Here is a 22,649-nt window from a genome sequence, read left to right as displayed (position 1 = left end):
AGTATGTAGATTTCTAATCCCTAAATAGTCTGCACAGAAAGCCGCAGACGACCCTTTACACAACACAGTAGTTCTTGACTCTGGCCTTGGGCTTCTTCTAGAATGCTTGCTACCTATCCTGGAACTTGAATATATGCTTGCTCTTATTGTGGGCAACATATATCTATTGTAAAACACAGGTATGAGTGTATAGTACAGATATACAAACCAATCGCTGTGACTATACTAGGCGGATTTATAGTTTATACACTCCGGCATACAAGAAGTAAGTCGAGAGATATACTGTATACTTATTTATAATTTTACATATATGAACGCAATGTAAACACCTCTTTTGTTGACAGAATATTTGTCATCAAAAATAAAAGTGGTCACATTGTACACCAATTCTTATTGGCTAACCAAAACTATGTGCCGTGTAGCAAAGTCTGGATTGGACACTCACACTGTCTGAGGAATGAGGTCTCAGGTCTGAGGACTTGAGACGACTGAAAGACTGTCAGAGTCTCTACTGAATAAATAGTTCTGCTAAGGTTATCTGAACGCTTTTATTTTATTTTAAAAAAACCACTATAGTACTTCTTGTGTTGTCTATTTATTTTTCTTTTTAGAAAGCGCTCTTCATACCGAGAAAATTTTTTTTTTCATCACAAAAGAATTCCCGTGTGTACATAATGTGACTCTAATGATAATCTATTAATCTTCCCGTTCGTCGGGTGGAAAATGGCGATAGCAATTTAACTTTTAAACCAATGAAAATGTATTTTATCGTAGTGTAAACCAATAAAAAATCTTCGTTGAGTACTTCCGACGTGTTACCATTCAAAACTGTGTAGTCCTGTCTGCAGTTCTGCAGTGCTGCACTCACTGTAGTCTGCTTTCTGCCGGAACTCTGTACAACAATACGACTGCCACAGTGCAACTCCGCAGTCCGACGGCAGTCTGCATCTCTGCACTCTGCAGTCTGCACCGGTCACTGTCAGTTTTGGCGGCAATGACGGAATTACTAACCCCCAGAACAAAACGTAAATTTACGTTTTCTAAAATTTATCTACGAAACGTTGGGTACATGACTCCAAGTAGCTCAAATGCATTATATGTACCTATTCTGATTTCTGAAGTCTGAAACTAAAAGTCGGACAGTCACAGGTTAAAAAAAAGTCCATAATATAGAAATGTCATTTTCACCCCCACTAGAATCTTCAGGTCATCTGGGCATTCACATGCTCTGGGTAGGGTTGTGTGTATTTAGGACTCTTGGGTTCTGCTGTAAATATATAACACAATTAAAAAAATAAAATAGACGGACGGACAGTGTTTACTACTGCTGGCTATATTTAGTATACATATATCCCGAATACGCTAGTTTGAGAATACCTATTTATAAATACGTTATAGTATATCACTATACGCTACATATTAGCCAAACACATAGGTAGCGAGCTACTTTGACACATTTCACAGATACGGGTCAAAATGCTCCGATCAAACGGCCAGAGAGCAGCTCGAGTGTTGCGGTTGAGTTCAAGGTCATCCCAAACACATGCAGCAGGCGACCACCTAAACATCCACAACCCTACGTTCCAGGTATGTCCATGCTCGGGTAATTCTTTCACTGCTACTTGTGAGTCATTCTGAAGGTTGATAGTAATAGACCACTAATAAGGCTAACTACATCGGATACGTATGATATGGGGTAAACATTTATCGTTCACTCTGTGTCTATGCATAGTGCAGAGTATATTATTATACAATCCATACCTAATAGAGAAGGTGGCGGGACTTGTTGTTAATTTCCAGACACATAGCAACAATTGCAAGATTTTTGTGCCTATTCATCTGTTTTTCTTGAAAACAGAAAGTATTCATCTGTTGTCTTTAAGTCGTAAGTCAGACATCTGCGAGTTCGCTCTGTAGGCTGTGGTGTACATTTGCACGTACTATAGTAGCAATTGGCGACGGCGAAGTATTTTATCTGTAAACCTTTTATAATTGGCAGATGTGCGAATAGTAAATGGATTCGGTGTGAAAATCTCCGACTTGATCGAGATACCATATATGGTGTCAATGCCATACACATGGCGCTTGTGGTTGTCTATGTGGTGTTGATTTAGTACAAGACTATGGTCCAGAAAGCCGAAACCAGTTTTCACTCTTTGTACGTTTGACGCTATGCGCGATTTCAACTACTAGGATACGCACAAATGTGTAATCACAGTCAATATGTATGCCTGTGTGGCTGGGATTACTGTGCAATCGCTGCAAGTCTGATACCCGTTCGTGATGTGTGTATGAATAGCATACCTGTGTATAAGGACACGCGAAAGTTATCTCAAGGCTTGTTTTGCCATGTTTATTTTTGATATATATATATAGTCCATACTGGTAAAGTTATAAATGGCATGTTTGAATGTATTTACCACGCCGGGGGTAGCATGTACAGTGTCTTGAGTACCCAACATCTACTACTCGGAGGTTGTACAACTACGCTTCTGTGTATACGTTATATGACTTACAGCAGTAGTGCTACCGTTTCTCATTCGTGCCGTTAACGAATTGTCAAGTACCATCCGCTTTATAAGCGCCCTGAAATCCAGAGCTAATATCTTCCACTCTATTTATACATTACTAGTTACCATCGGCTACGTGAACACATTGATTTTACATGGCTGAGACGGATATAAATTATAAATTGAATGGTATCAGTCCGTCCCACTTCCACTCTATCTATACACTACTGATTCTCATCTGTGATACACACGCACAGATTTACGGGGCGAATACTGATGTGGGTAAAACAATCGTCTCCGCGGGACTGCTGAGAGCCCATTTGAGAGCGAAGGCAAAGAACGGCACAAACCTGTCCGAATGCCGCACAGCATATGTCAAGCCCTTGCAGACGGGCAGTATACATGACGAAACATTCATTGCTGAGAATGGTATGTGTGTATGCATGTATATGTGTGTATATATACGTATATATATATATATATATATATATATATACATATATGTATATATATTTATATCTGTGTTTGTATATATAAGAATATGTGTGTATATGTATTTGTATCTGTAGATATGTTAATTGTATCTGTAGATATGTGCTGAGATGCATGTTCAAGGTTTCGGATTTGTTTTGTATCGGTATATGATATTGTTTGAAATAGTACAGGTGTGTCTTATTACCAAACAGCATAGGCTAGGCCTTTACAGCTGGATAGTATACATGACGAAACATTCATTGCTGAGCATGGTGTGTGTGTATGTGTATGCATGTGTAGATACATGCTTATGGGCTAAGGTTACTTAAGGATTGATATATGTGTATAAAAAATTGCGACACAGGCGTGTTCTTTTAGCACATAGGCAGTTGCAAACAGGCACTATGAATAACGAGACATAGCTGAGAATTAGTTGTCTGTTTGATAAAGACGCGTGTTTGTATCTATCTATTGCATGATCTTTAACGTGTATGTATACACCCAGGCGTATAAATATGTATACGGACGTATAGCTTATTAGTAGAGATGTGTTGTGTACAAAACATAGATTCGTCCGAGTGCAGCACAGCCTAACAAAATGCATGGCGAGCTTCAATCGCTAAAAATGATATATATATATATATATTGATGGCTCTACAGCCATGGTATATATGCACTTCAAGATACAAATATATATAGAGAGTTCTATAGAGACGTAGATATCTGTGGATGCCAGGGCGCAGTTCAACCCATAAGCCGCACACCATACACCACCCATGGGCAAACAGACAGGGACGCGCTGTTAGCTGTGAAGTGTACATGGGCATCAGAACCAACTTCATTTACCTACACGTCTATTCCTGTGCGAGTATTCTAAGATGTGCACATACGTGCAGTCTGAAATAACCTGTACATATATCGCGCAGGTGTTATAGCGACTATATATAGCATTCTATCGCATAAACATACACTCAAATAACACCCACACACATATGGCACACTTGGGCGCAGATTTCCCCGAGTGCCGCACAGCACACACGTGCAGATATATCATTCACACGATCAATTGGATACTTCAACCACAGATGTTCTACTCATCTCACGCCAGTTGGCAAGTCAATTTGGACAAGTATTGGACAAGTGCACCGTAAAACAATCCTTTGTTTTCTTTTTGAACAGAAGGGATTATGTATACATCAGGTATGTATCATTACATCGACCGCACATACCTAACCATATTCCGTTACCGTATACCTAACCTTATTTCGTTCACTTTATCTCGCATCAGTTCTCAGTCAATCGGATCAAGTGTACCGGAACACACTCCTTTTCTGGAGCATTGGGAATACTATATATTTAACCTGTTAACGTTTATTCATCCACTCCATATCAATCGTGATATATCTCGGAACAGATCCCAGTCAATTGGGTCGGGTGCACCGGAAAGCACTTTATTTCCGGAGCATGGGGAATACCAAATACATAATTTATTTACGTTCATCGACTCCCTATCTACCCTGATTTGCTTGGTACCAGTTCCCAATCAATTGGGGCAAGTGCACCGGGACACACTTCATTTCTGGAGCATTGGGAATACTATATATATGATCTGTTAACGTTTATTTATCGACTCCCTATCTACCCTGATTTGTTCGGTACCAGTTCCCAGTCAATTGGGTCAAGTGCACCGGAAAACACTCCATTTCTGGGACATCCCCGCGTCTCCTCACATCTCCGCCAGGGCCGAGAACAGAGTGATCGCAGATAACGATGTAATTACTGGTGTGAAGTCTGCGCTGGCCGCGTTGCCATGGTTACGGGAACAGCCCGCCAAAATCAGTGGTTCGGGTAAGTGATGTATAGACTGAGCAGTACATGATAGCTAGCCTTCTTCGAGCATTGCTATTAGACGTAAGTGTTATACTGTATCCACGTGTACACTCAAACAGGTCGACATGGTAATGTACCAGCTCATCTCAACTTAGACTAACAATTGCTTTAAATGCAAATTATGATCGTGCGAACGCTTGAGTGACACGTGACTGCGGCAAAATAGCCCTCTCACCTCTGAGAGACTTATCGTTACGAGTATACACTAACTGTATGTGTTAATAATTCCATGGTCGCAGATACTTACCTGATTGTAAAGCTTAACCCTGCCGAGACCCTTATCTTTACCAGTGTAGAGTATACACTAATTGTATGTGTTAACACTTCCATGGACGCAGATACCGAACTGTCTTCCATGACTCTGGTTGAGACAGCCGGGGGAGTGCTGTCACCTTCAGCCACCATCAGACCACAGGCAGACGTCTACAGACCTTTGCGACTGCCAGTTGTCTTGATAGGCGACCCAAAGCTCGGGGGTATCTCATCAACACTCTCTGCGTATGAATCGCTGATTGTGAGAGGTATATATATATATATATTGCTATTTTTCTATTTATAAGCACATACGTATCTACATCTATATACATGGTATATTATATATATATATATATATTTGTACATTTAGCTAATAATTGTACTGGTATATGTAGTTGTTTTATGTATGTGTATATGTAGTCTACAGATCACATCGTTAGCCCTCATGCTGGTTGGCCATATATGGCTGGCATGTATCTTCTCTAGTGAAGGATTATCTACCAGCTTATGAATTGCTAGGACGCCGAAAGTGTGTACTTGTGGGAGGATATGAGCGCATTGGTAGTTCTGAGTATAAAACACGTTGTGCTCTGTCGTCTATGCATGTCTATAACACACACACGTTTCCACACACAAGCACTGATCACAGTTGCTTCACTGCTGGGCATATATGGACCACACTCTCCAGCCGCAAAAATCGAATACCCAATCTTATGTCTCGATTAATATAAAATTCGCATCGTGTAATTTAGAACAATTTAAAATATATTTCAGGATACGATGTGGTTGCATTGGCCGTGCTAGACGACACCACCAATTCCGATGCACTCACTGAGATAATGCGGGACGTCTACCCAGCACACACGCCGCTGAGTGGCACCCAGCCTCTGAACATTGTCAGGTATGCATGACTTTAGGGGCTGGTAGTTAAGGTTAGTGTATTGTCAATGTATGGTTCTGAGAGGTATGTATGACTTTAGGGGTTGGTAGTTAGGATTAGTATGATGCCAATGTATGTTTCTGAGAGGTATGAATGACTTTAAGGGTCGTTAGTCAGGACTAATATATTGTCAATGTATGTTTCTGAGAGGATGTATAGAATATGTGAAGCACTCACAGACATGACGAGGGATATATACCTATCACACACACTTCCGAGTGGCAAACAGTCCCCAGATATTCGAGTTCACGATATATTGATAAAATGTTCTGTGTAGTGAGATTAGACGTATATGAAAGGCTTTATCTGTATATAAACAATGTACGTGTATTGATTGGCGATGCACCTACAGAGATTGTGCGGTAGGTATACACAGCACTCCCGCCGTTAAGTGGTGATGTGTCTCTTATAGCCTTGTCGGCTGAGCAAGGCGTTTAAGATGGGTACGTGAGATGGTTTGCTTGATGGTATTGTGCTTATAGTAAGAGATGGGATTGACCTTCACAACAGCGATACCATACATATATATAGTTATAAAGTTTGTGACCAGTCGGTGCACTTTCAACGAGAGAGTGTGATACACTCGGCTTATGTTGATGACAGAAGAAGTGAGCTTTCTGTGTATCAGTGTTGTGTTCAAACGGATTCGTGTTTGGAACGTCGATGTCTGATAAACCTATACAAATTATCCTTAACTCTCTGAGAACAACACACGCAAAGTCCATACACACACATTTTTACGTATCTGTATTTGGCGCTCACCATTACCGATTGCATCCTTTAATCGTCCCCTTTAACGCTATCAATTGCCATACGTATATCCTTTTGTTGCTAACAACAGTAACATTAACGGCTCATCTGTCGCTATACAGAACACACTTAACCTATATACCCTTGTGCTATCCCCCAGACGTGTGCAGTCGTTTCTCCTGGCATACCCCACTCGCCTTCTGTGCTATGTTCGATATTTCGTACCCAGCACTCTATGTCTACGAATGAGATATAAACACTACGCAACTCTTTTTAGTTTCAAATCAATAGCTGCATCCTCTGAGACATGTATTGCACATTCAGATCCAGCTCAATGAGTACCCAAAACGTTTAACGTGGTCGGTCATGTATGCACCTATAAATAAACGTATAAAACTTTTAACGCTATCGTTCATGTAATATTTACCTTATTTTAAATACTGGAAGAAAATAAAATAACATCTTATACCGTAATCCAGGCTCCCAGAGATCCCCCCGCCCGAAGTGACTGATCTGTCCTCGTGGTACGCCACACCCGAGCACGAGGCAATGTTCGATTCACTGTACCGGACGGTGTGCGCGTGGCAGGCCGACCACGTGCGCGAGGTGACGTCACTGCAGTCGCGTGGTGAAGGGGTGCTGTGGTGGCCGTTCACACAGCACCAGAGTGTGGGGGGCACGGACGGGTCGCCTGTGACGCACATCGACTCGGCACTGGACGATGACTTCCATGTGGTGGAAAAGAACGGTGGGTGTGGGATGTGAGCAGAACGTGTGTAGGGTATAGGGGATGTATGGGGTAGGGTTTTAAAGTTTATTGTGTAGGCTAAAACCCTAAAACCTCTAAAAATTCTAGAATGTGTATAGAGTATAGGGGATGTAAGATTTTAGGGTCTATGGAATAGGTTAAACACTAAAATCTCTAAAATCGAGAATGTGTATAGCGTATGGGAGGGGATGTATGAAGTTTAGTTATAGCATGGGCTGGTTGTTGGGCCACGTGGTATATCTGACACCGTGTGAGCGCTAGGTGTGGTAGAGAAGAACGGTATGTATACTGGATATGTATAGCGAGAATGTATAGGCTTTGAGGACTGTCTTGTTTGTGGTTGTAAGGCGGCCTGGGCTGGTTGTTTGTTGACTGCGTGATATGTGACGCTAATGTGTGTGGTGTGGGTGGGAAGTAGAGGTACTCCAAGTTACTATCGACTCGGTGCTGGATGACCACTCCGGTGTGGTTGAGAGGAAGAACACAGTGTGTATAGACATATTGAAATATGCCCGGCGTGTTTGTGTTTTGTTATGCCTGTTTATAGTGTGAGCTAGTTTTGGGGTTGTGTGGCACTTGCTACTGTGTGAGCGTCTGGGGTTCAGGGTTTTACGGCTGAGCGCTGCGAAGGGTGTGCCCGCTATAACCTCTGTTTGGCTTTGCATGTGATGACAACTTCCTTGTGGCTGAGATGACCGGAACGTATGTAATATAAGATACATATCTGAGCGTAGTGTGAGGCGGTTGTTGGAATAAGTGGCACTCGGCAGTGGGTGAGCGCACAGCGCCAGGTGAGCGCACAGCGCCAGGTGTGTGCACGGGCTGGGTTGGATGGGAATACCGGAACAACCCACGGTATACCATCACGGCAGTACTGTACTATTGTCTTTGCACACTTTTGAGTACGCGCTTACCACTAGTCTTGTTGGCCATAACACGTTTACTACAGGGGATGTGGTGCCGTTGTTCGACAGTTGCGCTAGTTGGTGGACCCAGGGAGTTGGTCACGGAAACGTTTCCATGGCAACCAGTCTCGCCTATGCCGCCGGTAGGTACGGCCACGTCATCTTCCCCGAGAATGTGCACACCCTGGCGGTGCAGGCTTCCGAAGAGATTCTCAAGGTAAGATTCAAAGTCTATAAATAGAACACTGGGCCGTACAGAGATACCTGTAGTAGTCCTGCAATGTACCCTGTCTTGGGAGATCTCACTATACACAACAAATTGGCCGTGTGTAGCGCTTGGATTTGATCGACATTCTTCTTCGTCTTCTCGAAGCAAGCATACTCTGTTTAATGTGTGCGATACCAATCGACACCAATTAGTTGTCATTAAGCAAGCATGCTTGTTAATGTGTGCGATACCAATCGACACCAATTAGTGGTCATTAAGCAAGCATGCTCTGTTTAATGTGTGCGCTACCAATCGACACCAATTAGTGTTCATTAAGCAAGCACGCTCTGTTTAATGTGTGAGCTACCAATCGACACCAATTAGTGGTCATTAAGCAAGCATGCTCTGTTTAATGTGTGCGCTACCAATCGACACCAATTAGTGTTCATTAAGCAAGCACGCTCTGTTTAATGTGTGAGCTACCAATCGACACCAATTAGTGGTCATTAAGCAAGCATGCTCTGTTTAATGTGTGAGCTACCAATCGACACCAATTAGTGTTCATTAAGCAAGCATGCTCTGTTTTATGTGTGAGCTACCAATCGACACCAATTAGTGGTCATTAAGCAAGCACGCTCTGTTTAATGTCTGCGATACCTATTGGTTATTACATACATCCTCATTGTGCATATGGTAGCCTTACGGTAACGCTTGGGGTGAGCGCATATTCACCACAGTCAACGACACTTCATTGACAGGTCATGAAATCTATTATAATTTACGACATGTGTTCAATTGTTGTATGATTTAGGCCGTGGGTGGCGGTGGTGGTTGTTCTACTAAAACCGTGGCAATTTGTTCCGTATTTTATGACGCATATGTGATTACAGACATCTTTTTCTGTTTAACGCTCAGTAGGCCGTGAACGACGTATGGGCGAACGCATGTTGTTACTTACAACAACTTTGCGTGTGGAATTTACGACACTTTATCAATTTGCGATTTCTAACCTTGTTGTATATACTCTATATGCCGTGAGTGGCTCGTGGGGCGAGCGTGTGTTCTTGTAATCCATGGCAATTCGTTCGCAATTAACGACACTTCATTGATTAAAGTTTTATTGTTGTATATTCTGTAGGCGGTGGGTGGCAAGTGGGGCGAGCGTGTGTTCTTCACAGACAACGGGTCAACGGCGGTGGAGGTCGCTGTGAAGATGGCTTTCAAGAAGTACATCAGCACAGCCACGCAGAAAAATGCAGAATTCGATACAAAGGTGTGTTTGCATATCTAGTTTAAGTACGGAGTAAATACGTTCTTTTGTGTTTTGTATGCGAGATATCAGTGGTTTGTTTGTTAAGAATAATTATATATACATATATATATATATACATATCGATATAGATATATATAAACATATATATATATATATATATCATGTGTAAATAGCAGTGGTAACGTCTGAATGTATCTGGTACAAGAAAATTTATAATATATAATCAACATTGATAGGTGTATATGCGAAGGCATACTGCTAATGAGAGAGAGAGATATATATATATATATCATTCGTATTGACAAGTAGATATCTGGTATTATCACCTCGCAGACCATCCCCAAGCTTCGCATAATGGCGCAGTCCAACTGTTACCATGGTGATACACTTGGAGTAATGAACGTTGCCGAACCTTCCGTGTTTACTGAAGGCCAGCACCCCTGGTTTGAGTGCAAGGCGCTGAGTGTGGACACTCCCACTATCGAGTGTGTGAATGGGAAGTACCATGTAACCCTACCGAAAAGTATATCTGGGTAAGTGTACATGTATATAGAATACACACGTATATATACATATGGCTACACGTGTATGTATGTGCATTCTAATACAATTGAGTACAAGCTGATCAGTGTAGACACTCCCACTATCAAGCGTGTGAAGGGGAGATACCACATAACGCTATGAAAAGTATATCGGGGTAAGTGTACATGTATGTATGTACCTATGAATAAACGACACGTGTATACATATGCATACTTATACTTCAGTAATAGCAACCCCTGTCTTGTGGATTAAGTCCTCATATCCAGCATGCTAACTTTCGAGTGGTGTTCGACATGTACTTGTTCGTATACATGCATATGTAGAACGTTTTCCAAACATATAGTTACACTTTCATACACATATATCTAGGTCTATCAATACAGTATTTCCCTAGACATGACCATTTCATCGTTAGCAAACACACGTATCTATATATATTATATTGCATATATATATATATATATAGGTATAGTATTAGGCTACATTCGGCCGTCTCCTCGATAACACACACATACATACAGACATACATACATATCTAAGCCTATAGTGGTTCTTTAAACTTGACTATATCATCGTCTACACACACAGGGCTGATGATGCCACTGTTGCCATCAAGGCAAGAGAGGATGTGTTCAGTCTGGACAGAGACAACACACCATTGTACAAGCAGTATACCACCCATATTACTGACATGCTAGACCAAGCACACGCCGATCGCAACACACGGGGCGATGTGGGTGCCCTGATGGTGGAACCAGTATTATTAGGTGTGTATTGTATGCCTTTGGCTAGTATGGTGCATTAAAATTACGAAGAGCGTATATATATATATATATATATTATATATATATGTGTGTGTGTGTGTATGTATGTACGTATATATATATACAATTTGAAATTTGCATACCTATATTGGTTTACATAGTATCATCCCTGCAGGTGCCGGAGGTTCATGTTGGATTGATCTGCTATTCCAACGTGCCATAGTCCGTATATGCAAGCGGAAACAGACTATAAGCACCTGTGAAGACGCACATGACACAAACATGTACATGCAATATATATATATATATATACCTCCAGTCCGAGCTTATTCACATACAATCTATATACTTTCACATATATTCCGTATGTATGTACATACAATCTCCTGACTAGCCTATGCATCTACTTGACCTAGCAAATAAATAACATAACATCCATCAAATTATCCATACAGGTGCCGGGGGTATGATGTGGATCGATCCGCTATTCCAGCGAGCCATGATTCGTGTGTGTCGACAGCGGGACATCCCTGTGATCTTTGATGAGGTGTTCGCAGGCTTTTGGCGCTTGGGTTGTGCTTCTACCACACAGTTGCTGGGTGTGGATCCCGACATCTCCTGCTATGCTAAGCTGCTCACAGGTACCTATACCTGAGTGTATGCTAAGATTGGATTGTGCGTCTTTGGATCTCGTCACGGATTGTCATAAGGAGGTTTAGTTTCATATTTCTGTATATTTGTACGCGTATATATATATATATATGCTTATACATGCTTATACATGCTTGTACATGCCTATAAATTCAAAGACAGAAGCGCGCATACGTATGTTTGTAGCTACTGAAAAGATTTCCACACCCAATCACAGGCGGAGTGATACCAATGTCAGTGACTGTGGCCTCGGCGGATGTCTTCGATTCTTTCTTGGGCGACGCAAAAGCGGATGCACTTCTGCACGGCCACTCGTACACAGCACACCCCATGGGTAAGTGTGTAGTAACATACGTTGACTCGTTACAGTTGCCGGTTTGAACTAGTCAATATATAACTAATGGGGCGCTACCTAGATGGTTTACTAGGAGTGCTGAATTTTATGATAGGCACATGTTGGCAAGAATGTAGTATAAATATATATATATATAAAGGTGTGTATATGTATATATGTATGTATACATGCAGCCTGCAAGTGAATATTGGCTGGCCTATATGGACACTCATCAACGTGTGGCTACTCAATTTCATATCATGTATGTGACAAGTTTGTGTATTCATCTGCATCAGACTATCATTCGCGATCAGTGTTTTCAGCGCCGGTGTACTACAATTTTCCTGCAGGTTGTGCCTCAGTACTTACTGCGTTGCAACAGTACAAGGCGAGTCCTAACTTCGATCAACAGACCCAAACACTCGCCGAGTCCTGGGATATTGCTGAGGTTGAGAAGCTGTCTGGACATAGAGGTAGGTTCTGTTAAGTGGATGTTATCATGTATCGTTTACCTGAAATTGGATGCATATGCATAAGTCTATATATAGAGAGAGTTGTAAAACCCTAAGCCTAAGAACAAATATATTTTTAGATCATATGTATATGTATCATCGGCGTGGTTCGACATTTGACAGTTTGCAATACTATATTCTGTGTTGATATCTTGACTTTTTCATCTTATTCCAATACGGAAACTGCATGACACCGGATAGTATGAAAATGTACGGTAGTAACCTGTCCTTTTCAGTAAATACGAAGAGTATATGCGCAAGTTCGATGCTCTTGCTACACTTTTTTGTTCAATACTAACAACGGATCGATGTACGTTTCATATCCCCATTTCTTCTATTGGTTCAATGCATATAGGACAATGTACATACATTCTATCTTGCATCGTGGCATTAGCCTCGACTCTTTATGGTAGTGATATATTGGACTGTAAATACTTCATTTATATTTAAGTATGAAACACCCATGGACTACATACACAATTTCGTAATAAGCTGCCAATGCTTCGTTTATGTATAAGTACGATACATCCATGGACTATATGCACAATTGCGTAATAACTGCCAATGCTTCTTTTGTATATAAGTACGATACATTCATGGACTACATGCACAATTGCGTAATAAGCTACTAATGCTTCATTTGTATCTAAATACGATACAGAGTTTTTATATTCGCTCTCAACTTCTCCTTCACGAGTAACCATAAACCAATGCCTGTAAATGCCAATATCTCCTGATCATTCTGTTCCCTCCGAATAACATTGAGGACAATTTCGTTTGTTGACGTCTCTCTCTATCGTCTTCTTCCAATGCCGCACACCACACCGTCAGCCTACGAACAGTATGCGTAGTAGCGATCGACTGGCACTTTGGGTTGTTCTAGTCTGAAATCTCACCATATCCTGCACGAGACAAGCATGAATCAACCCTGAATATTCACACATTCCTATCTTCCTTCTTCATTCCTATTTGCAGCCGTACATCACGCTTTCAGTCTAGGCACAGTGTGTGTAGTGGCGCTCAAGTCGAACGAAGTAGGGTACTCGTCGACCGCTGGCAAGCGTGTGGTGACGAAGCTGCGACAAGAGGGGGTATTTGCCAGACCTTTGGGCAATGTGGTGTATCTTATGTGTGCACCTGTGACGCCCAAGGACAAGTGCACCGAATGGCTCAAGACACTCAACCGTATCCTTGAGAGCGAGTGAGGCGCTTGTAGAGTGTATATAGTATAGATATATATATATACATATATATATGGGTTAGCTAGATGGAGTGTGGATATGCGATACGCTCGGACATCATACCCGGGAATGAGCACTCTCTCCCCTGACGCATAGACTTACCCGAAAAAATATGTCTTATCTGCCTATCTTACCTTAAATTACAAGTAGAATTCATGGACAAGTAGGTATTCTGTGTTACATCCCTCTCGGCCACCCAGGTGCACCGAGTGTCGTCAGAGAACCCTCGGGAGATATCGCCTACCACTATTCTATTCGGCAAAAATCTACCCTACGAGGGTATCAATCTGTCTACCTTTGGAGAGGAACACGAAGTATAGAAAAAAATCTAACAGGGGTGTGGTTGGGGTTAGTGTGCACAGAAGATTATGACTAGTCAGTATGAAGGTATAAAATGTTATCTTCAGCTAGCACTTGAGAAAGGGTTGGAGTGCAGGATAAGTAGTGGCAAGAGGGATCTCTATCTAGAACAAGAATGATGAGCAGTCGTGTACACGAATGTAAATAAAAATATCTAAATACTAGCGTGGTTCGAGGACAATGTCTGTAGAAGTAGAGAAGGGGAAAACAATCAAAATACCCTAATAGTGAAATAGTACTAGGGCTATAGATATATAGGTAACGAGGGTAGGTTGGAGGGATTTTGGAAAGCTACTATTGTCTCAGAGGTAATCTTATTTATAGCTTTTTTACTGAAAGCGTAAGCTTTTCTAAGTCCCTGTCGACTTTATCACCGATTTTTTGTCCGTCGCCAAAAAACGTCGGTGACGCTAAAAAATTCGGCTTAAAGCATATAAATCCGACTGAAAAAGGTCCGTGACGCTTTTTTTTCCCGGCTGGAAAAGGTTTTGCCCATTTGAGACCCTATGCAAAATAATCAATAGGCCCGAATGTCTGAATATTAACAAAGTAAATTACCCCTATGATTAAACGCTTTCAGTCCCTGCGGCTTCTCAGCCGCGTTTTATTTGGTACGGCTTTGTCATCTGCTCCTAAAATAGCTTCTCTGTGACCACCACAAGGGATTGAAGTGTTGATAACTCGGGTAGGTACCGTTCATGAAAAGGTATTCTGTTGTCATCTGGTGCTTCAGTGACGTGGGCTCACCATGCAATCGTAGCAGGACAAGATTGGCAGTCAGGGTGGGGTCGGCAATATTATTTACCGGTGTTAGGTGCTTGAGCACCAAGGGGGTAGGTTTTACTATAGATGAGCTACAGAGCAACGGGTTCCAAGTGTTCCTTGGAGGGGAACTTTGGTACCTTTGATGAGATAGCATTGTAGATCTGCACTCCCCTCTCAGAGAGAGTGACTCCTACGGAGTAGTATATACTTCCCCATCTAAGTTGTTTTACTCCCCCCCCTCCCCCGCCCCTGATAACGCCTACGGGAAGTATCTTTGCTTCGCTCCCCGTCAGAGAGCGGGAGGACTTTACTATCTGAGACACTCAGGTGCAGGTTCTTGCTCATGTGATTATGGGGACCAGTAGAATCGTATGGTGTAGACCAGTCTATTCACCCCAGGGGTAGCGATTCACTCTCTCCTACAGTAGGGTAGGATTCGGACCAGCCTACAAAAGCTACACTCACGACTACCGTTTTATTCTCTTGTCTGCCTCACTTCTAGTATCTCTCGACAACTCAATTCTTATTCTCTCGAATTCAATCATTTCCACTCACTACTAAATTCTACAGTATTCTTTATAAAGAGCATCACCACAGCCCACACATAACTTTAAAACATATTTTTACTAGTTTGATACATTCAACCACCCGCCCCCCTCCCCACTATAGTAGTCTTCTATAGAACAAGAAATATGCCTTTTATATTTAGAGAGGGAGGGAAGTAGGGTCTTCCCATAGAGGAGCCCGTCTGGAGTAATCGCTGAGGCAGGCAGGTATTTGAAGCTTTCCTATCATTTTCTTTTAAGGAGCCATGAATTCGGATAGACAGCCTGATTTTACCTTTAATGCGGGATGACTTCCCAATCTTTATATATGAAATATATAACGATATAAGATGAGATTCATTTCCTTTGGGTGAGAGTTCGGAGATTATGGGTCCAATTCCTACTCTACGGTGCGGAAAGATAAAATAGTGACTCATGAGGGATAGTTGTGTTACAAGGGTAGTGAAGGTGCTCCTCGTCAGGGGGATGGGTGATCCCCTAAAATCGGATAAGTGGGGATAGTCGAAGACTGGTTTACTGTCTACCCTATATCTCTATAGTGTAGAAATCAAAGTATATGTAAACAAATAGCCTGGAAAAGAAGACTGGTACATATGTATCTAAAAACCTAAGAATAGGACAGTGTCATAGGTTCTCAGTCACCGTTGGAAGTCGTCATCTATGTATTGGATATCATACCGACAGATATCCTATCAACCAATGAATAGACATGGTCAATTTTACCTCTTAAAAGTTATCACCGCATCCTTCTGGGCAAGATAGCATCCATACTTTTGTCCATCTAAATACAATTCAGTGGTATATATCAAAATAAGGATCAAAAGAAGGGATCATCAATATGATAGCCAGTCGATACCCAATCATAAACGGCTGATAGCCATAGCCCAATATACGAGAGGGGGAGTATGGAGTATCTCCCAAAAGAGCTCATATCCACACCCAGTCAAAGGGGGGGGAGTCCATCTATCATGTTCCGAGAGGAAAGTCATATGAGGAGAGTATAACAATACAAATCTAGGGGGTGGTTCATAAAGGAGGGGGAAATCATCTGAGTGTGAGCGTCTCTATCTTACACGAGTACGGAATTCTCTAGCAGTCCATTGTGATCGACCGGGGAAACTTGGGTCGTGGATTTAAGTTACAGTACCGGGATCTACGCATATGCGGGGGAGATAGGGTACTAACTTTGTAATAGCCTCCTCCAATGGCTTATGGGCTATCTTTCGGAGAGGGAGAGGTCCCCTTAAAAGTAGAAGTAAAGATATATCAGATGTGATTTTAATAAAGTTATATTTATAGTAACTGTAGACCACACTTTTAGCTAAAGAAGTAAGGATAGTATAGCATAAGGCTGGTGCTGGACTAAGCGCACACACGAGTGTTTATATTTTACGACACAAAAAACCACTTGTAAATTTATACCTATAAACGTGGCCGAGGAGACCAATCGAATAATAATATAAATAAACATTATTCGGCCAAGACTGAAGCGGGCATTCTGTCAGCGTGTATAAGCAGGCAAGACAGCGTGAAGTACAGCACCGACTCTCAGTCTATTCATCTGGCCAACCATTTTTGAAGATCCATCCCATCACTTCCTACAAGAATATCCTATATTTATTTTAGTTTTAGTACGGTAAAACTTCACAATAAAATACGACAGGCCCAGGCTTTGTATAGAATGCCCAAGGGTACCGTCTGTCCGACGCCGCCCGCACTGTCCTAACACAGTCAATGGCGGTGCTGGACTTAGCGCACACACGAGACGAGTATACATATTTTATCTGTATCTATATGATTAAATACAATTCCTTTCTAATAAATCCAGAGTGTTCTATATTCACTTTGATGATTCGTATAGCCGGAGTAATTGATAGGACTCGTATACTTGGCTCTATTTGAGATAGTAGTAGATATAGGAAATCATAAAATTAGAAATGTAAACTCAACCATTTGTAGCCAAAGGAGTGGCTGAGTGTTTTACTGAAAGAGTAGATATCGGAGTTCTGAATGGTAGAGGATTCAATTAAGTATAGTTTAGTGATTCGTATTTTGCTGAGTGTTTTACTGAAAGAGTAGGTAACGGAGTTCTGAATGGTGGAGGATTCAATTAAGTATAGTTTAGTGGTTCGTATTTTGCTGAGTGTTTTACTGAGATAACGGAGTTCTGAATGGTGGAGGATTCAATTAAGTATAGTTTAGTGATTCGTATTTTGCTGAGTGTTTTACTGAAAGAGTAGGTAACGGAGTTCTGAATGGTGGAGGATTCAATTAAGTATAGTTTAGTGGTTCGTATTTTGCTGAGTGTTTTACTGAGATAACGGAGTTCTGAATGGTGGAGGATTCAATTAAGTATAGTTTAGTGGTTCGTATTTTGCTGAGTGTTTTACTGAGATAACGGAGTTATGAATGGTGGAGGATTCAATTAAGTATAGTTTAGTGGTTCGTATTTTGCAGCGCTTTACATAGTAAATCACTGTTAGATGTGACGGTTTGTAATGACGTACTATAAGAAGAGTAGGGTCTATAAAAACCCTAAACCCTAAACCCTAAACCCTATATAAGCGAGGATACTTTGAGCTTAATGTTCAGTCTGCTAGAATAAACATCTGGTCAACAATTATAATTCAAAAAAGTAGAGTATACGAATTTGAGATTACAACTAAACGCTAGTAGAATATGGCGTATGTAGAGAAAGAAATAAATGAACCATTGTGGAAGCATGTCAGAGGGGAGCCGGTGACGGTGCTGATGGATCGATGGGCTAGGGCGCAGAAGACGAAGGCGTATGAAAGAGGACTGGTGTGCTTCTTTTGCAGGAGGTTACTCCTGAGACGCAATCAGAACCTGAAGCCTTTGTGCAGTCGTTGCGGATTAAGCCGAAAGACTTGAAGATGGCGGCAGCAGCTCTGTATTCTATGTTCAAGGATTCGTTTGAGATAGTTGAATCGCAGGCTGATTTTGCAAAATCAATAGGTCTGTGGCGTAATAAGCCGGATAAAGTGCTTTTGGCGTGAAGAGAGTTGAAGGATAATGGAGCGCGTTATGTGATTGCGGTGAATGAGGCAAAGAAAGCATTGAAAGAACATGATGCATTTGAGGATTTTGATGAGTCTGAGGATGAGGTGGCAGAAGATAGTAAGTTAGAGACTGATGACGAGGATGCGAGAGCTGCATCAAAGGATTTGTTGAAGCAGCATAAGCAGCAGTATGAGGCAATAGTTAAACAAATACGGAAGAACGCGTTGAATGAAGAGCAGCATGGTTTGAGGTGGCTCGTTCCGTTGCTTAGGTATGATGATTGGTGTTAATCTATGCTGGTATTGGCGAATAATGTTGATGCTCGGAAGAAAGTGCTTGAGGATTTGAAAGATTTGTCAGCTCGTACAGTGAGTCTGCTAGAAGCTTTGTTTGATGGTAGTAAGGCTGAAGTGGTGGTTTGGCGGATGTGGTAGAACAGTTGACGTGTATGCGTGAGGATACAAAAGAGCAACAGGCTGAGAAAGATCAAGCAAACCGTAGACATCAGGTGTGTATGGAGGCGAAGCAGAAGCAGTTTCAAGCGGCTGCGGCTCGTCAAGTAGCTGGTGCGGGTACGAGCGCGATGAGTGGGCTGCGTGGTCCGTGCAACTTTCGTAAGGAAGTCGGGCATTATGTGAGAGAATGTCCTGTCTTGAAAGAGGTGATTTGTCAGGGATGTAGTAAGAAGGAGCATTCTGCTACGCACTGTCCAGACGAGTTCGTGACCGTATGTTGCAGTTACAAATCAAGGATGGTGGTGTGCCTGTGGGGCAGGTGTATAAAGAAAATGATGTGCGTATAATATAGATCACAAGGCAGAAGGTATATGCCTTGTTCGAGCCTGGCTTGATTGAAAGGTTACAGGATACGGATTGGCTGACGGTGCCGAAATTGGTACCTAAGGTCCCTGGGAGTACACCTAGTTATGAAGAAGCCAAGGAATGGCGAATGTATATAAATTATCTGAGGACTAATTATCTGCTGGAGGCTAATACATATCCTATTCCGACAGTGGATAAATTCTTGTTGTCAGTACGTGGATTCAAGTATAGGACCAATGTTGATACAGGGGATGGTTTTGAGCAGTTGATGATAGCTCTGGAAAGTAGAGGAGCTACTGCGTTCTTGACACCATGGGGCGAACGGTTTCAATATATAGGGATGTCTTTTGGTCTTAAAGAGGCCTCCTTGTTTTCAACAGTTGTTTTTATATTGATGATACGGGCTTGATATTGGGTTGATATTGTTGAGATAATACGTCGATTTAAGACGAAGGGCATCTAGCAGCGTTTAGCGAAATGAAATTGTGCTTATCAAGGCAAACCTATTGTTGTTATAGGACATTCGGAGACAGCACAGGGATCTATGATTAGTGATGACAAGTTGCAGGCGTTGTTAGCGATGCCAAGACCAAATACGAAAGCTCAAGTGCGGTCATGGTATCAACGTTTTGGCTGGTGGGCGAAGTATGTTCCTGGGGTTTCCAGGATATTGGCGCCTAATAGATGATCTTGTTGAGCAAAGGGTGCGTTTCTGCCAGGGCGAGCCTCAGGGCATGCTTTCTTGGCGGTGCGTGGGTTGTTAAAGGCGCAAGTGGTGTTAGCCGAGCCGGCTCAGGATGAGCAGTTGAGAATGCAAACTGATGCATATGATTTGGAAGTAGGTGCGTCTCTTTATGTATTGAGAGATGGGCGGTGACTGCCAGTTGGCTTTGTTAGTTCTAAGATAGATTTTCCTGCAAATCTATCTCCGACTGATCGTGAATCGATTGCTTTGGCCTATGGGTTCAAAAAATTAGAGCCTTGGATTCGAAGATCATTTTGTGTGTGCGGGCTGAGATGGATCATGAACCCTTATTGGGTGTTTTGCGGCAATTTGAGTTCTCTATCGATCCTGTAGGGAAGCAACGATATCGTAATGTTATGTATATTCGTTCTTTTGATATGGATGTGGTTCATATCGAGGGAGCACAAAATGAGGTTGTGGATGGTCTCAGTCGTATGCCATGGTGGTTCGATCCGATTATGATTCCCATAGCGGTTGGGAATGTGAAGTTTGTGGCTTGTGCACAGATGGGGTTGCCGGAAGTGGATGTTGATGTAGATTTGTCGATGAGAGCTGTGCATAAGAATGTAGAGTATCGTAAGGCACAGATGATTGCATTGAGGGAATGCTTGGTGGTTTTTTTAACGTACTGCTGCTGAGAGTGAAGACTCTGACTTTTGGGTTCGACTGCGTCTGTTGCAGCAGCAGATTCCTGCGGTTGCTGACAGGGGTGTGTTGCGTGTGTGGGATCCAGAAGAGACCGCGTCAGCACAAATTGATTGTGTGGGATTGAATGTGTGGTCAGATTTAATTCGTCCGTTGCAGGACTACAGCTAGACACTTGCGCATGCTGGTGTTGATCGTACGTTTGCCTTCTTGCAGCAGAAATATGGAGATGAGGTACAGAAGTCGCAGGTGGCTGCGGTTTTGAAGGGGTATGTCGCGTATCAGCAGGTGACTAAGTTGAGAGGTGATACTGGGTTGTTTATGCAGCCTGATAGACCGGCTAGTGTGGGGATGTGTATTGGTATGGATCACTTGTCATTGGTAAAAGCTGCACATGGTTTTGAAGGAGGGCTATTGATCATTTCTCTCGAATGATATAGTGTAGGCCATATATGGCTCATGAGAAAAACTCCAAGGGTGTGTTGGAGTTTCCGCAGCAGCAGGTTCTCCCCTGGGGTACACCAAAGCGTGTGGCATTAGATCAGGGTGGCCCTTTTGTCTCCGATGAAATGCAAGAATTTTGGGCGGAGAGGAGTGCAGAGTGCCATTATGTGTCTGTTAATCGGCATCAGGGCAATGGACGTGCTGAGTGTGTGCTGCGCACGATTGTTGATTGGATAGCAAAGTCTTCCAGTGGGTGAAGAGCGGTTATGGCCTGCATACATATATTCTATTGTGTTAGCTTATAATGCGACGGTCAATTCTACTACGGGTGTTAGTTCTTATTCTCATGTGATAGGACGGCAATATACAGCGCAAGTTGACATGGTACTTCAGGCGAATTTATTGTATGTTTTGAGGTTGAAAGTATTGAGTGAAGCAGCGGTACGTGATCGAGCTGTTGATATTAGGAATGAGGTTGCTAAGGGTTCACAGTTGAGGGCGGTCGATAAACGTAAGCGAGTGGCTCCAGTATGGGAACCAGGCCAGTTGGTATGACGCTTAGAGACGCGTGAAGGCAATAGAATGGAGAATTCTTATATGGCTTTGGTGTTGTGGTGATGCGTGAATCGCAGGGTATGTATAAGGTTCGGATTGATGGCAAGGTGCATAGATTGCATGTGTATCAGCTTAAGGAGCGATTAGAGGATGTAACTGGTGAACAAAGTCTGGAGCCCTATTTGTTATCGATATTCTGGTGTGGGTAAGGCTACTGCTCACTAATTGACGGGGTTGGTCACTGCTATGTGCACAACAGACATGGGCAATTAAGGTTACAGTACATGCTTACTTTTGCTACAGATGTCAGATGTGATCCACTGATCTGACCCTGATCATGGATGTGATAGTGATTAGTGACTGGGACGAAAATTTAAAAATACGGGGATGGAGGATTAAAATTGAAACTGCGATCGGAGTAAACTTTACTGACATACATGTTAAATACTCAGGAGGAGAAGACTATGTTGTGCACCAGCACGAATCAGAGCCACAATGTATGGAATCCTGTTACAGAAACGTGATTTTGAGAATAATGCCACCACTGTAAGAGCCACCCAGAGGGTGAATTGAAAATTTGAAATCTAATATGAAAGGTAGCCTATCAGAGGAGCGTTTTTAATCTATAGCAAATCTAATCTACACAGCTATTTCAGTGTCATGAAATTTATGAGCTGTCAAAACTGAAAACTCAAACTAAAACTTAGT

At 42.2% G+C, this 22,649-nt stretch overlaps 2 protein-coding genes across 3 annotated transcripts; both read left to right on the top strand.

The window, feature by feature from the left end:
• The first annotated feature begins 1,304 nt into the window (after positions 1–1,304).
• SARC_06029 lies at positions 1,305–14,543 on the top strand. 2 transcript variants are annotated; one of them, XM_014300084.1, is made up of 15 exons: positions 1,305–1,587; positions 2,768–2,939; positions 4,070–4,184; positions 4,647–4,832; positions 5,213–5,395; positions 5,904–6,030; positions 7,299–7,567; positions 8,538–8,710; positions 9,840–9,974; positions 10,308–10,507; positions 11,106–11,284; positions 11,737–11,922; positions 12,150–12,266; positions 12,617–12,739; positions 13,754–14,543. In XM_014300084.1, exons 3-15 carry the CDS (start codon positions 4,172–4,174, stop codon positions 13,981–13,983), a joined length of 2,121 nt encoding a protein of 706 aa, XP_014155559.1. In that variant the 5' UTR covers positions 1,305–1,587; positions 2,768–2,939; positions 4,070–4,171; the 3' UTR covers positions 13,984–14,543. The 2 variants fall into 2 exon arrangements, with proteins under 2 accessions (XP_014155559.1, XP_014155560.1); XM_014300085.1 differs by lacking the exon at positions 4,070–4,184.
• Positions 14,544–18,389: 3,846 nt separating this feature from the next.
• SARC_06028 (hypothetical protein) lies at positions 18,390–18,727 on the top strand (the record flags this gene model as incomplete). The annotated part of the gene is made up of 2 exons (XM_014300083.1): positions 18,390–18,455; positions 18,530–18,727. 2 exons carry the CDS (start codon positions 18,390–18,392, stop codon positions 18,725–18,727), a joined length of 264 nt encoding a protein of 87 aa, XP_014155558.1.
• Between the last annotated feature and the right edge of the window lie 3,922 nt (positions 18,728–22,649).

This window comes from Sphaeroforma arctica (genome assembly GCF_001186125.1).
Source record: "Sphaeroforma arctica JP610 unplaced genomic scaffold supercont1.414, whole genome shotgun sequence".
NCBI classification, from domain to species: Eukaryota; class Ichthyosporea; order Ichthyophonida; genus Sphaeroforma; species Sphaeroforma arctica.
Note: the sequence above shows the minus strand (reverse complement) of the source record. Positions and strands in the feature narration are given on the sequence as shown.

Bases quoted from the DNA above. Each gene is read 5' to 3' on its own strand.
- SARC_06029 (XM_014300085.1), top strand. From the start codon at position 1,477: ATGCTCCGATCAAACGGCCAGAGAGCAGCTCGAGTGTTGCGGTTGAGT. The intron at 5,396-5,903 runs GTATATATATAT...AATATATTTCAG, and splicing joins TGAATCGCTGATTGTGAGAG to GATACGATGTGGTTGCATTG. The intron at 11,923-12,149 runs GTACCTATACCT...ACCCAATCACAG, and splicing joins CTATGCTAAGCTGCTCACAG to GCGGAGTGATACCAATGTCA.